At 40.4% G+C, this 15,300-nt stretch overlaps 1 protein-coding gene and 1 long non-coding RNA gene across 3 annotated transcripts in view; one reads left to right on the top strand and one right to left on the bottom strand.

Moving 5' to 3' along the window:
* Positions 1 to 15,300, top strand: part of LOC132207440 (uncharacterized) — a 40,091-nt gene that overhangs the window by 14,209 nt on the left and 10,582 nt on the right. The gene's annotated exons all lie outside the window — the stretch shown is intronic.
* usp38 (ubiquitin specific peptidase 38) overlaps positions 2,794 to 15,300 on the bottom strand; it is a 38,899-nt gene continuing 26,392 nt past the window's right edge. For both annotated transcript variants that reach the window (XM_048547877.2, XM_048547791.2), the window contains 2 exons: positions 11,838 to 13,206; positions 2,794 to 6,468 (listed from right to left, as the gene is read on the bottom strand). In XM_048547877.2, the coding sequence (XP_048403834.1) occupies positions 6,304 to 6,468; positions 11,838 to 13,206 (1,534 nt within the window). In that variant the 3' untranslated portion in view covers positions 2,794 to 6,303. The remainder of the gene's footprint in view (positions 6,469 to 11,837; positions 13,207 to 15,300) is intronic.

The raw sequence follows: 15,300 nt of genomic DNA, 5'->3' as shown, positions 1-15,300 counted from the left end.
GGCCTGTATTGTTCTATGTTTTATGTTAAATTCATTGTAAAGAAGAAGAAACACGCAATGGGAGGATGAAGCAACATGGCTAACAAGGGAAGTCAGGGACAGCATAAAAGCAAAAGCATACAATGTCGTGAAGATTAGTGGGAAGCCTTCAAAAACCAGCAGAGGGTTACTAAAAAAGTAATAAGCGGTGAGATGATGAAATATGAGAGTAAGCTAGCTAGTAATATAAGAGAAGATAGCAAGAGATTTTTTGAATATATAAATGTAAGAGAGAGGCAAGAGTAAGCATTGGATCACTGGAAACTGAGGATGAAAAAGGAGTAATGGGGAACAAAAAAATGGCAGAGGAACTGAATAGCAACTTTGCATCAGTTTTCACAGTGGAAGACACCAGCAGCATATGAAAACTTCCAGAGAGTCAGTGGGCAGAAGTGAATGTAGTGGCCATCACTGAGGAGAAGTTGCTGGGGAAGCTGAAAGGTCTGAAGCAAGTTAAAATCACCTCTGAGTTCTGAAGAGGATAGCTAAGGACATTGTTGAGGCATTGGTGATTCTTCAGGAGTGACTGGAGTCAGGGAAGATCCCAGAGGACTGAAAAATAGCTAACATAACAGCCCTGTTAAGAAAGGAGGGAGGGAGAAGATAGGAGCCTATAAGCTGGTTAGCCTGATTTCAGTTGTTGTCAAGATTTTAGAATCCATAATTAAGGATAAGATTGCAGAGTACTTGGAAGTATGTGGCAATTAGGGCTGGGTCAGCATAGCTTTGTCAAGGGAAGGTCATGCCTGACAAACCTGATAAAATTCTTCGAGGAAGTACAGAGCAAGTTAGGCAAGGAGAGCCAGTGGACATGATCTATTTGGGTTTCCAGAAGGCCTTTGACAAGGTATCATAAAAGAGATAGCTAAAGTTTTGTCATTGTTAGGGACAAGGTACTGGTATGGATAGATTGGCTAACCAGCACAAGGCAGAGAATTAGGATAAAGAAATCTTTTTCAGAATGGCAGCCAATAACTAGTGGAATTCTGTAGGAGTCTGTGTTGGGACCAAAACTATTCACATTAAATATTAACAATCCAGATGAAGGCACTGAGGACATTGTTGCTAAGTTTGCAAATGATACAAAAATAGTTTGAGGAAATGGGAAGGCTACAGAAGGGCTTGAACAGGCTAGGAGAGTGCGCAAAGAAGTGGCAGATGGAATGCAAAGAGGTAAAATGTGAGGTACCCACTTTGGCAGAAAGAAAAGGTGTAGACTATTTTCTAAACAGGGAAAGTCTTTGGAAATCTGAAGCATAAAAGGACTTGGGAACCCTTGTTCAGGATTCTCTTAAGGTTGTCATGCATGTTCAGTTGGTAGTTAGGAGGGTTAGCATACAAGGGCAGATATGTACTTCTGAGGCTGTACAAGGCCCTGGTGAGACTGCATTTGGAACATTGTGAGCAGTTTTGAGCCCTGTATCTAAGGAAGGATGTGCTGGCATTTAAGGGAGCCAGAGGAAGTTTACAAGAATGATCCCTGGGTTGAAGAGCAGTTGAGGACTCTGCATCTGCATTTGATGGAGTTTTGAAAAATGAGGGTGTGGGGAGCTGATTGAAGCTTACAGGCCTGGGTAAACACGGAGATGATGTTTCCACCAGTAGGAGAGACTAGGACCCAACAACACAGCCTCAGAATGAAGGTATGTTCCTTTAGAACTGAGACGAGGAGGAATTTATTAACCTAGAGGGTGTTTGATCTGTGGAACTCATTGCCCCAACAGGGCTGTGGAGGTTAAGTCATTGAATGTATTTAAGATATAGAGGTGCTGGTATTGGACTGGGGTGGACAAAGTCAAAAGTCACATGACACCAGGTTATAGTTCAACAGGTTTATTTGAAATCACAAGCTTTCATAGCGCAGCCCCTTTGTCAGGTGGTGAAAGAGAAGAGCACACAGACACAGAATTTAAAAGGCAGAGGGATCAAAAGATCATACAACTGGTGTGAATGGAGTGTCTAATAATAAGTCTCTGCAGGTGACTAAAGTCAGTAAAGTGTCGATGGCTGAATAACAAGTGAAGGGATGACCTATAATCCGATGAAATGAGGCAGAGAGATAATTACAAAAAAACAAAAATAAGGTAGTGTTGGAGACAAACTAAATGACTGGAATAACATGATACGTATAAGAGTCACATGCCAAGGGTCTAACCAAAGTAATAAGTAATGCAAAACTATATAAACTGGTTAAGGTAGAGAGACCTTAACAATTTATCCAGGTAATGGGGACAAAACAGGACAGTAAGGAAGGTAGCGAGTTTTGAGAAGATTTGTAGCTCAGGTTGAGGTTCTGGATGTGAGTTTGCTCGCTGAGCTGGAAGGTTTGTTTTTCAGACGTTTCGTCACCATTCTAGGTAACATCATCAGTGAGCCTCCGACGAAGCACTGGTGTTATGTCCCGCTTTCTATACAGAAGGTTTTACAGATATAAAGCAGTGTGGTGGGGTCACATGTAGTGTGACATGAACTCAATATCACAGTTGACACCATCTTTGTGGGTCCATACGCATGAAGATGACCTCAATGATGATCTTGGGGTCATGTGGCACTACGTATGAACTGACCGCACTGTTTTATATCTGTAAAACCTTCCTTACTGTCCTGTTTTGTCCCCATCACTTGGATAAATTGTTAAGGTCTCTCTACCTTAACCAGTTTATACAGTTTTGGATTACTTATTACTTTGGTTAGACCCTTGGCATGTGACTCTTATACGTATCATGTTATTTCAGTCATTTAGTTTGTCTCCAGCACCACCTTATTTTTAATTTTTTGTGATTATCTCTCTGCCTCATTTAATTGAATTATAGGTTATCCCTTTGAATGTACAAAGACAAAGACAGCTAGGTTCTGGATTGTTAAGCAGATTACAGGGAGTAGGCAGAAAAACATCAGCCAGAATTGAATTCTGAAGTAGACTCAATGGGCCCAATGGCCTAATTCTGCTCTGCTCTCTTATGGTCTTACAGAAGAAGTTCATAATCATCAAGCACCTTGGCTGCTTGACCAGTGTCTGAACCCTTTTGATTCTCCTTACATCTGTAAGCAGTGAATTTTAAAAATTTTCAAGATTTACTTCCCTGAGAATTTGTGGCCTCTACTCTTTGGAAGCTATTCCTGTTTTGCCCTTGGTCCACACATTGTACTGGTCTCTGCTGGATGGAGAAAGGAACCACGGATCTGTATGTTGCTGGAAGGTTATATTCCTCACCTATCCATCTGTGTTCGCCCCAGCTTGGACTTAAAGAGTCAGCCCAGAGCCTGTTTGTGCTTAGTAAAAGCTGGGGAGATTCTGGCAATGGGTTCAGTGTGAAGATCAGTGAGTTTTGGGTTATGACAGGTTACAGATAAGCTAATTGGCAGCACTATAAACCATCATTAAAATATTCTACAGTAATACTTATGGTTACAAGGGAAATCTGAGCATGACCACAAATACTAATTTCAGCAGCTATTGGCTACTTGTGGAATCACTGTTCTTCCCATCTCAGGTTTCTCCTCTTCTAAACTCTCCATATTCAAACTCTTCTCTTCTGTGCCGTTGGTTTGCCCTCTCACCTGCACCCAGACGTATTCCTTGCTCTTGGAATTTGGCACACAATTTTGTAATGAGAAAAATTACTTAACTGCAGGGACTAATCCTTTAAAACATAGGTGCATAAAATTATATTAGCTATAATATGAGCATGTGTCATCTGGTCAGAATATCCCATCATCAAACCATTAAGAATTTCCCCAACTAAAGTTTGCATGCCCTATTGTAGGCCGTGGATGTGTTAAAGTTCACAGACTACTATAATTGTTCCTTATTTTAAATTTGAACAATTGGTCTATGTTAGTAATTTGTGACACAATTGTGGTTGATGTAGTATTTTACTTTAATTACACTGCTGTCATCTTCCATGAAGTAGAGAGTTGAGACAAGTTGCCTTGAAAAGACATCTTCCCGTCCTTTGGTTTAATAATTGATTGTGGGTAGATGGCTCCCCCTGGTGTCTCTGGAAAATGCACACAATGATATCATGTGTTTGAGAGCAATTTTCAGCACTACCCCACCATTCTTATTAATCAATATTTATTCCTTGACCTAAACATGATTATTTTAATGTTCATTTGATTTCAATTTAAAATCATATTTCTCTAAATTTTTCATCTCTCCTCAATTATAGAGAGCAATTTATTAAAAGTTACCTTCACCTCTGTAACATGATTTGTTTCAGCTCATCTCATACTGAAATCCTGAACAAAGTCTCCCTTGCTTTCTGGTGCAATGCCCTCTTGCCTGAACTCCCATCCTGTGATTATTCAAAAATTGGCTACCTACATTTCAACTCACCCCAAATGCTTTTCACCCAACACGCATACGTTTGTTGCCCTAGTGGAAATGATCTGACAAAATCCCTGTTCCACCCTATCTCTGTAATTGCTCCAAATCCTACTAACACTCAGGATTTCTGAACTTCTCCAGTTCTAGCTTCTTATGCATCCTGAATTTTAATTGCTCCATCATTGGCAGCAATGACACAAGCTACCTGTGTCTTCAGCTCTGTAATTCCAACGCCCCACAATTTCTTCCTTAAGGCACTTTTTAATGTATCTCTTCTGCCAAAAGTCACAGTTCCTAGTTATTTTCAAAGTTTAATAACCACTGTGAAACTTTTTTTAAATCACTGCTGTCGTTCAGTTATATCAAGGATAAATAAAATCTGCTTAGCAGGTAAAATCAAGTCACAATCATGTACCACATTAATTTGGCACTTTGCAAAATCAGAAGATCCACATTTAAAGTACGTGATAAATTCAGTAAACCATCAGAAAGACCTATCAATGGGAATAGACTGGGATGATGAAGCCAAAAGACAATTGTAACAAGCAGTTTTGCTTTATTGTCAAAGCCCTGTGGTACAAAATGGGCTCAACAAAAAACTGCACGTATTATTTTTAAGACAAATATTTTACAAAAAACCTAAGGAGAAAGGAAAACAACTTAAAAAGATACTTTTAAAGTAAGCCAAAAATGTATATAAAATAGAATGAATAGTTTTGTTGCTTGTAATTGAAACTTGATACCAACTGAAGAAAAACTGATGTGAGGAAACTTAGCAAGCACTGATTGTTACTAGTCTCTAGGTCAAGTTGGAAATAGTTACTAAAATTGTATTCACATGTTTTGAAACATCCTAATGTATAAGCAGCGCATTTCTAAATTAAAAATAAATAATTTAGTGAAAAACATCGAATAACAGGCAACATTTCTCAAGTAAGTTATTTCTTTCTCCCTTAGTCATATCTCCTTTACATTTAAATATTTATAAATATTGTTTTACAATAGGTTCTTAGTTAGCACAGTAGTTCACCCAATGCTAGAACAATTCTCAACACATTCATAAGTTTGACCGTGTTTGGAATTATTCAGTAGTTAAATCATTGTGTTAGCCATGAGCAAACATAGGGACAGACACTTTTGTTAGCATTTTATATTTAGTATACATATGCAATAAACCTTAGATCTCTTCAAGTGATGGCAGGGTTTCTTCGACATTTCAAAAACAGAAACAAGATTTAACATGTTAAGTTACATCTATGACAAAAATATAAGCAATTCTCCTCCCTCTCCCAAGGATGTGTATTTTCAAAAATAAGATGGAAAATATAACTTCTAAATTCTTGGATCCTAATTGTACCTTGTCTATGTAGGTCTCAAGGCACACATGCACAAACACACACTCAAAAAAAAAGCAAAAATGGCTACCAAATCTGTGACAAACACTATTCCCTGAAATTGCAAGATGTTGTTTACACAACTAAAAATAACATCAATGAAATGCAATAATAGACATTTGGCAATTTAAAAATCATGTTTTGATTAGTAATGGGTTTGAAAAGTTCACTTAATGTATTTACAGCCTTTATACAAATACACATTACAGTGCTGAATGTCTTATTTACAAAATTCATTCAAACATGCAAATATAGTCAGGGTGAGATTCAGCTGTAAGGTTAAGATACCTACAAACATTAAAAACTATTGCAATCATCAATATTTTTGGGTCTTTTTTCCCTATTTTAAAGAATTAACAAGGATATAGAATTAGTACAAGCCTTTTTTTTCAAAATGCCAAATAGGCTGTGAAACAAAGAACAGCTGGAAGCATCTTGATGCTTCATCAATAGAGTGACTTGATGAACATGTTACATATATTCCTTAATCAACAGCAGAAAGAGGGGAGAGAAAAGAATGTTGGCCTTGTAGAAGGAGTCTCAGAAGACAAGCCGGCTAATAGTATTAAAGCCACCATTTCCTCCTCCGCCACCACTTGGGCCGCAACTCCCTGGTGGGTCACTGTCATCAAAACCACGCGGACGAAATGAACATGTAGTGGAGGATGCTTGCAGTGCTCTGGTACGGGCATTTAGCTCTTGTTCCTGTGGGAAGGAAAATTAAAAAGTGAATTTCTGTTTCCCCCAACAGCACTTTAACTATAATTACAGAGATCAATGTTTTTGCCAACTAGCATTCCAAAACATTGGTTAGAGGGATGACCAGTGCGAAGCAGTAAACTTCCAACACCCCACAAGGCAAGGCTCCAACCTTTTATTACATCCTTGGACTCAAACAAAGTAACAGCTATCTCAAAACATGGGTTACTATGTGCTCATAAAGGAGACAAGGTCCTCAAGGCCCACCGCTTAATTATTATGAGTTGGAAATTTTACTTCTGTCCAATTTACAGAATCAGTTACTGAAATCTGCTTTGTGAAGTTGAAGGAGTACACATATTTAAATATATTGAATTTGAATATATTTTGAAACAGTCTGTGGAGCAGTTCAGCACAGCTTAAGTTTACATTGGGCATCCTAAAAAAGGTTTACAGGAATAGTGAAAATAAGTAAACATGTAATGTGAAAAAAGGAGGAAACAGAAAGTGGCTGAAAGCAGGTGAGAGAGACTAGTACACAGGATCCACACAGAGGACCAATGAAAACAAAGATGAACCACAGAGTCGTGGAGTTTTACAGCACAGAAGTAGATCCTTTGGTTCAACTTGTTCACGCCAACCAGATATCCTAAATTAATCTAGTCCCATGTGCCAGCATTTGGTCCATATTCCTTTACATGCGTCCTGTTGATGAACCCATCCAGATGCCTTTTAAATGCTGTAACTGTACCTACCTCCAACACTTTCTCTGGCAGCTCATTCCATACACACCACCCTCCGCGTGAAAGTTGTCCCACAGGTCCCTTTTAAATCCTTTCCCTTCTCACCTTAAACTAATGCCCTCTAGTTTGGACTACCCTACACTGGGAAAAAGACCTTGGCTATTAACTCTATCACTGTCCCTCATGACCCTGTATAAGGTCACCCATCAGCCTCTAACACTCCAGGGAAAAAAAGCCCCAGCTTAATCAGCCTCTCCCTATAGCTCAAACCCTCCAACCCTGGCAGCATCCTCATAATTATTTTCTAAACTCTTTCAAACTGGATTACATGTTTCCTGTAGCAGGAAGACCAGAGTTGAAGATAACAAAGTGCGGAGCTGGATGAGCACAGCAGGCCAAGCAGCATCTTAGGAGCACAAAAGGTGACGTTTCAGACCTAGACCCTTCATCAGAAAAGGGGGATAGGGAGAGGGTTCTCAAATAAATAGGGAGAGAGGGGGAGGCGGATCGAAGGTGGATAGAGGAGAAGATAGGTTGAGAGGAGACAGACAAGTTAAAGGGGCGTGTGGCCTGTAGAGGTGAGCGTAGGTGGCGAGGTAGGGAGGGGATAGGTCAGTCCGGGGAGGACGGACAGGTCAAGGGGGCGGGATGAGGTTAGTAGGTAGGAAGTGGAAGTGCGGCTTGAGGTGGGAGGAGGGGATAGGTGAGAGGAAGAACAGGTTAGGGAGGCGGAGATGAGCTGGGCTGGTTTTGGGATGCAGTGGGGGGGGGGGGGGGGGGGGAGAGATTTTGAAGCTTGTGAAATCCATATTGATACCATTGAGCTGCAGGGTTCCCAAGTGGAATAGGAGTTGCTGTTCCTGCAACCTACAGGTGGCATTGTTGTGGCACTGCAGGAGGCCCAGAATGGACACGTTGTCCGAGGAATGCGAGGGACAGTTGAAATGGTTCGCGACTGGGAGATGCAGTTGTTTATTGCAAACTGAGCGTAGGCGTTCTGCAAAGCGGTCCCCAAGCCTCTGCTTGGTTTCCCCAATGTAGAGGAAGCCACACCGGGTACAGCGGATGCAGTATACCATATTGGCACATGTGCAGGTGAACATCTGCTTGATGCGGAAAGTCATCTTGGGGCCTGGGATGTGGGTGAGGAAGGAGGTGTGGGGGCAAGTGTAGCACTTCCTGTGTTGGCAAGGGAAAGTGCCGGGTGTTGTGGGGTTGGAGTGGAGTGTGGAGCAGACAAGGGAGTCCCGGAGAGAGTAGTCTTTCTGGAAGGCAGACAAGGGTGGGGAGGGAAAAATGTCTTTGGCGGTGGGATCGGATTGTAGATGGTGGAAGTGTCGGAGAACGATGCGTTGTATCCAGCGGTTGGTGGGGTGGTATGTGAGGATGAGGGGGATTCTCTTTTGGCGGTTATTGTGGGGACGGGATGTGAGGGATGAGTTGCGGGAAATGCGGGAGACACGGTCGAGGGTGTTCTCGACCACTGCAGGGGGGAAGTTGCGGTCCTTGAAGAACAAGGACATCTGGATGTATGGGAGTGGAATGCCTCATCCTGGGAGCAGATGTGGCGGAGGCGAAGGAACTGGGAATAGAGGATGGAATTTTTGCAGGAAGGTGGGTGGGAGGAAGTATCCAGAACTGAACATGTTTTTCCAAAAGTGCCGTCACCAATGTCCTGTACAGCCACATGACATCCTAACTCCTATAGCTCAATGCACTGACCAGTGAAGACAAGTGTTCCAAATGCCTTCTTCACGACCCTGCCCACGAGAAATTTCACTTTCAAGGAAAAATGGACATGCACCCTAGATCTCTTTGTTCGGCAACACTCCCCATGGTCCTACCATTAAGTGTACAAGTCCTGCTTTGATCTGCCTTTACAAAATGCATTATCTAAATTAAACTTCATCTGCCACTCCTTGGCTCATTGGCCCATGTGATCAAGGTCCTATTGTACTCTGTTCAGCACACATCTATATTTGTTGTAATCTGCAATCATACTAACCATACCTCCTGTATTCACATTCAAATCATTTATATAAATGATGAAAAGCAGAGCACCCAGCACTGAGCCTTGCAACACGCCAAAGGACACAGGCCTCCAGTCTGATAAGCAACCCTCCTCCACCACCCTGCGTCCTAGCTTCAATTTGTATCCAATTCACTAAACCAGCAAATGCTCAAATGATAAAACATAAGAAAGCTAGTTTGATGTGGGAGGATAAAATGAATGTTTACAATATGCACTGTGATCTAAAGCTCAGTGGCCCTGATTTTGCTGTTATAATAGGTTATCAAAGTTCATTGTTATTACAGGATAAATCTGATAGTAACTTCTGGCAGTTAAAACAAAAATCCAGAAGGTGCTATATGAGATACTTTCCTCCTTTACAGGGTATGCGGTTGAAAACTTCAATGGATTTGGCAATGAATTACAATAACTGCACCAAAACAGAGTACATATTGATTAATTCTGCACACAAAACGGCTAAAATAGTTAGGGATGATGCTTGTACATCTAGGAGTTAGTTTTTAAGCAACAAAGTAAGTGATGATTACTCTGAACAGCATCTGTGGCCCTGAATATTTAACTTCACAAAAGTATAATCTCATTCTCTCAAAAAAATAGTGTTCCAGATTGTTAAACTTGTCTCCTTTAAAACCCTCCCTTAGCCTTATCATTATGTTGCAACCTACATTCTATTTCATGCAGATGAGTTAATTAATTGCACTTTAGAGTTCTCATTTGTTACTTCCTGGTTCGGACTGTACATGGTTTAGGGGGATACATCAATTTGACTGGTTGAAGAGACTCCATTGTTTGACCTGTTCACAGATGCCAGATTCCCTGTAAAAAACACTGCATTGTAATGGATGCCAAACTTAATGGAAAATTCTACTGACAAAGCAACAACAATCTGTGCATGGTTCAATGAACAGTAAACATCAAAAGTCATTGTAGAAATGCTGAGGGCAAAATACATGGACAATACTAACTGTTTCCAGGACTCCTAATGCACTGAGTTTCTTACTGCATCTGATTTTGGAAATGCTATTTATGTTTTGGAATTGGAGTTGCATGATTGCATGCATTTTTAGATAAGACTGTAAAGCTAAAGTCCCTGACTGTTTCAAAACCTTGTGATTTTAACATTACTATTCAATGCATTATCTCAATTTTTTGAAGTACATGAACAACTTGTATCAAGCCATGCACATTCAGTGGCTGAAATGCCAGATGAGTAGTTCATACAGATTCTTCAGTGATGCCATTTGAGTTGACCATTTAAAAGTCCACAAAAGATTCATGCTCATTTTTTTTCCCTCTTTGAGAGAGGGCAATTAGCCTCCAATCACCGTTTCCATGCATCACTTGGTAAAAAACAAAAAAACTCGATAAAGGCAAGAGGAGAAAAATACTTTCTGAACATTCTAGTGTTGGAAGTTGAAAATCCAATATGATGTACCACCTGTCCTCAGACAATTATTGCACAAATTTAACCCCTTGCAGTCATGTGCTGAAATGCTACTGCTTTCTAAACAAAGCTCCTTGCAGAGTGCAGTTCCGTCAATGACAATCACCCTCCCATATTGTTCCCAAGTAACTTTTATTGATTTGTGAGCTGGCAGACTTTTAATTGTGGAGGATATTATGATTTTGTGCTCATCTAGTATCCAGACTTCAGAAGTGGCTGCTGGGTGGCAGTCAGAAATTTGATTAGCCTTCCCCCACCCACTAACTCAATTGAAGGCAACTGTGCTTTGTCTACCTACACTACAGGTGACAACACCACAGACCAACATTCAAATTTTCAAGAGATAGTAGGAACTGCTGATGCTGGAGAATCTGAGATAACAAGGTGCAGCGCTGGATGAACACTGCAGGCCAAGCAGCATCAGAGGAGCAGGAAAGCTGACATTGGGTCTAGAACCTCCTTCAGAGCAAAAAAAATTTCATTCAAATTTTCAACCTTTTTTATCTGTATGGCCCATTGAAGGGAATATACTGAGTGACTGCTGAAGGGGTCAAGGGAGTAGGAAAATTCAACAGCTGTATGATATACTTGGAATTTTATCAATGGTTCACAGCAGAACTTAGAAATTTAGAGCTACTTCTGGAACTGAACTTTTATTCAGCTGTGATCAGTGGGATGAGAACTTTACTGAGCAATTGTAGGGATTTGCATGTTATCTATTTTGGCCTGTGAAAACGAACCTTTCAATGGCTGCAGTATAACATGTGCAGCATAACAATGCTTTTCACTTACTCATTGACTGATTAAACTTTCGTTGGTGTACTGGTTTACTACAGCAAGATATAAAGGAAAGGGGAGGTGTTCTTTTGATGATAACTCCTTCTACACTGATTTTCTGAACACTTCAAATTCATTGTTTTTGTTGTTTCTGATTTTGGAAACGTTATTTATGTTTTGGAGTTGGATTTGGAGTTGCATGATTTCATGCATTTTTAGATAAACCAATAAAGCTAAAGTCCCTAATCATTTCAATACCTCCTGATTTCAAAACTGCATAGAGAAGTTTCATCCAGAAAGTGTTGCTGGCAATTTTGGGTGAATTAAGTATTCCCTTTTCTCACATCTCAAAAAGTCCAAAAATCTACTGAAAAAATACCTGTAGATAAAGTTTGTTATCCTTAGTGATTGCATCCATGAGTTCCCTCTGCAGTGGTGGCTCTCCGTTTACCCACAGCCCATTTATTGCTCTTGGATAGATGCCACAATCAGCACCCTGTTTTTTGTAAAACAAGACATAGGCTGTGTCCTTAGGAAACCTGCTGGTGATGTTCTGAACAGATTGAAAAGACGTGAAAGTCACTCTACTGTCGTTAAATAGAAACCACTCCTTTGATGTCTCTTTGCAATTTGGATCATGCCAAATAACTGAAGTGTTGGACTCATCATTATCTGTTGCGCAAGCCTGAGGGGGCAGACCTGCAAGGTCAGCCTTATAACATAACTGACCCACAGATCCTGAACTGGTATTTCTCGCATAGCAGTAATAGTGCCCACTCTCAGATGACATTCCAGAATGCACCACAATAGAAGAGAGGAGATAAGATACTGGCTGTGAATCACTTGAGTCAACTGAGCCACAGGACTTCAGTTTCTTAGGTAGGTTTTCAGCTGAATCAGACAGCAAGGATTGGGTGAGTGCTGGTGATTTTAAAGATGTTTTTTCAACTGGTAACTGTAAAACAAGAGGAAGTGCCACATCATCTAGAATCTTGCGTCTTATGTGACTCTTTGAATCGTATGAAAATCTCAGAAGAGTGAGAATGAGATATTCAGGTTCATCAACCACCTGCATAATCTTCTGTGCATTTTGCAAGGAGGCGCATTTTTCACAGTAATACTTGTTGTCTCCATTTAGAATTTCAGGGGCCAAGAAATAATTTATTAGATGAGGGACAGACTTAGTTTTGTCATTCTGTTCAATGGATTTATTGCTGTGAACTGTGATCAGTTTATCAGGTGGCATGGGCAGGCCACATGAATCTATGGAAGCAACGGGCTGCACTGGAAATTTTTGCAGCATTTCACCAGCCATCTCTGATCTGTGTCCAATTTCTTCGACTTGAAGACTATGAATTTCAGGAGGCTCATTGTGAAGTGCATCAGAAACCACTCCGGTACAGCACGGAGGCATTGTGCTTTCATAATTGGCTGAGGCAAATGACTGGGTGGATCCAGCCTCTATAACATCTTCCATGCATGGTGGAAAGGCTAGAGCAAGATCAGTGAAGGCCTCCTGTTTCTGAGAGGTACTCTTACAGTTTAGGCAACATATAGTGGTTTGGAGTTTGCCTCCAAACATCTTCTCTATTAGAGTTTTCCCATCCTCAACTCTTGGCAGATCTGTTTCAGTGAGAGGGGATGCTTCCCGTGAATTGTCCAGAGATTTGCAATCATGAATCAAACTGTTACTGCTTTGTGGGGCGTTGCACTGGAGAATTCTATAAGTTTTTTCTTCTTCATGCAACCTGGACAGAGAAGGATGGGAAACAAACAGTGATTTACTGGGCACAAATTTTTACATTTACAAGGACACTATATAATTTTCTATTAAACACGATACTGATTAAGTTGATAAATCTACTGTAGTGCAGTACTTTATTTTTAAATTGCATTAATTTCTCCCACAATGGATAAATTAACTATCTTCCCCAAAGCCCCAGTGAAAGTGATGAGAGTAAGGATGAAATCAATATGTATGATTCACATGTTCAAGAGCAAGAAGACGCTGAAAGAAAAGTCAAAGGGGAAGAATAATCAAAAGAAAACCTCACATCTGCTATCAGCCATAACTATAGGATTCTACTGGGATATTGTCCCATGTAACAAATTTTTTAAAAAGACTTAATTGTTCTAAAGTAGGTAGAATTATAAATACCGACAGTTCATACATTGTGAGAGGGTTCCATTCTGGAGTCTGTTCACAAATCAAAAAGTTGTTCTTAAGTACAGGAAATATTTGTAGGTCTTTAAAATTACTATTGTGAAGGGGATGGTGTTCATGAATATGCCACTTCTTTTCCCAAATTTTTTGAGAAAGCCAAATAGATTTCCTGATGGACTGCAGATGTACAATTACACAACTGGACACAAGCCAGCCTATCAAGATTACAAGCCTAAATCAGTTACTACCTTTAAAGAAAAGACAGAAAATAAGGCTACCTTTGTCTTTACCAACAGATGTAAAAAAAGAAGTCTTGTTACCTCCAAAATTTATAAGCCTTCAACCTGGTCTCTCAATCTCTGCTTTAAAGTTGCAGTTGTTGACTTGCTCACCAAGCTGGTAAGTTTGTTTGCAGACGTTGCGTCACCGTACTAGGTAACATCAGTGCATCTCCGGTGAAGCCTCGGTGTTCTATCACGCATGTTATTTACATGTCTCGGTTTGCTAGGGTGGGTGGCATCTCTTCCATATTTGTTTTTTAACGGTTGGTATATGGGGTACAATGTTAATGGAGTTCGGGTTCGAGCGCCCGAGCTTCAGGAATTCTCATGTATGTCTTTGCTTGTCTTGTCCTAGTTGAATTGGTGGTCCTCTTTGTCCATGTCAATTGAAATGAGTGATAGTTGGTCATGTCTCTCCATAGCTAGTTGGTGTTCGTGAATCCTGATGGTTAGTTTCCTTCCAGTTTGCCCACTGTAATGTTCTTGGCAGTCTTTGCATGGTATCTTGTAAATAATGTTGGTTCTGTTAGTTGTGGTTGTTGGATCCTGCATTCTCATCAGTAGCCATCCGAGGACAAGCCGAACAAAGACACGCATGAGAATTCATGGAGGCCTGGCACTCAAACCTCAATTACATTAACAAACACGTAGCGTTGTACACCACATACCAACCACTTAGAAACAAATCAGGAAGTGATGCCACCCACCCCAGCAATCTGAGACACAAATTACAAGTGGGACGGAACAACGACTCTTCACTGGAGGTGCACTGATGATGTTACCTAGTATAGTGCCGAAATGTCTGCAAACAAACTTACCAGCCCGGTGAGCAAGTCAACAACTGCATCAACAACCCCAGCTACAAATCCTCTTAAAGAAAAAACCTTGAGCTTTAAAGTTGTGCTATTTGGTTTATATTGCTTCTCCTAACTTTTCCTTTCAAAAATGTGTCGTCTGTTCACACTTCTGTATATATGATTCCAAACAACTGTCATTTCCAAACACTCGCAATATTTCACTTGGATGCATGTCCTTCCAGTTGTAGAGATAAAAGCAATTCTTGTAGACAATGTGCTTACCACTTTATAATCAAACATTCACCCAACATTAAATTTGTTTGTGGAAAGCAGTAGTTGATGATCAAAATGCAAACACAAAATGTTAGCTCATCTTGTGTCAAGGTTCTACGTGGCAAGGCCATGAAAAATCAGAAAGGGTCCTATCCTTTGTCAATAATTCACCACTTCTCTCAGATGATATAGTTGGACTTAATATCACATACAGGTATTACAATCATATAAGTCAGGTAATAGGTGCAATGCTTGATAACTGAACCAGAAGCTCATGGGTTCAAGTCTAATTGGCGTGACATTAGCACACTCGGCTGATCCTTACAT

This window comes from Stegostoma tigrinum, chromosome 1, assembly GCF_030684315.1.
Source record: "Stegostoma tigrinum isolate sSteTig4 chromosome 1, sSteTig4.hap1, whole genome shotgun sequence".
NCBI lineage: Eukaryota > Metazoa > Chordata > Chondrichthyes > Orectolobiformes > Stegostomatidae > Stegostoma > Stegostoma tigrinum.
This window is presented reverse-complemented; position numbering and strand designations above follow the sequence as displayed.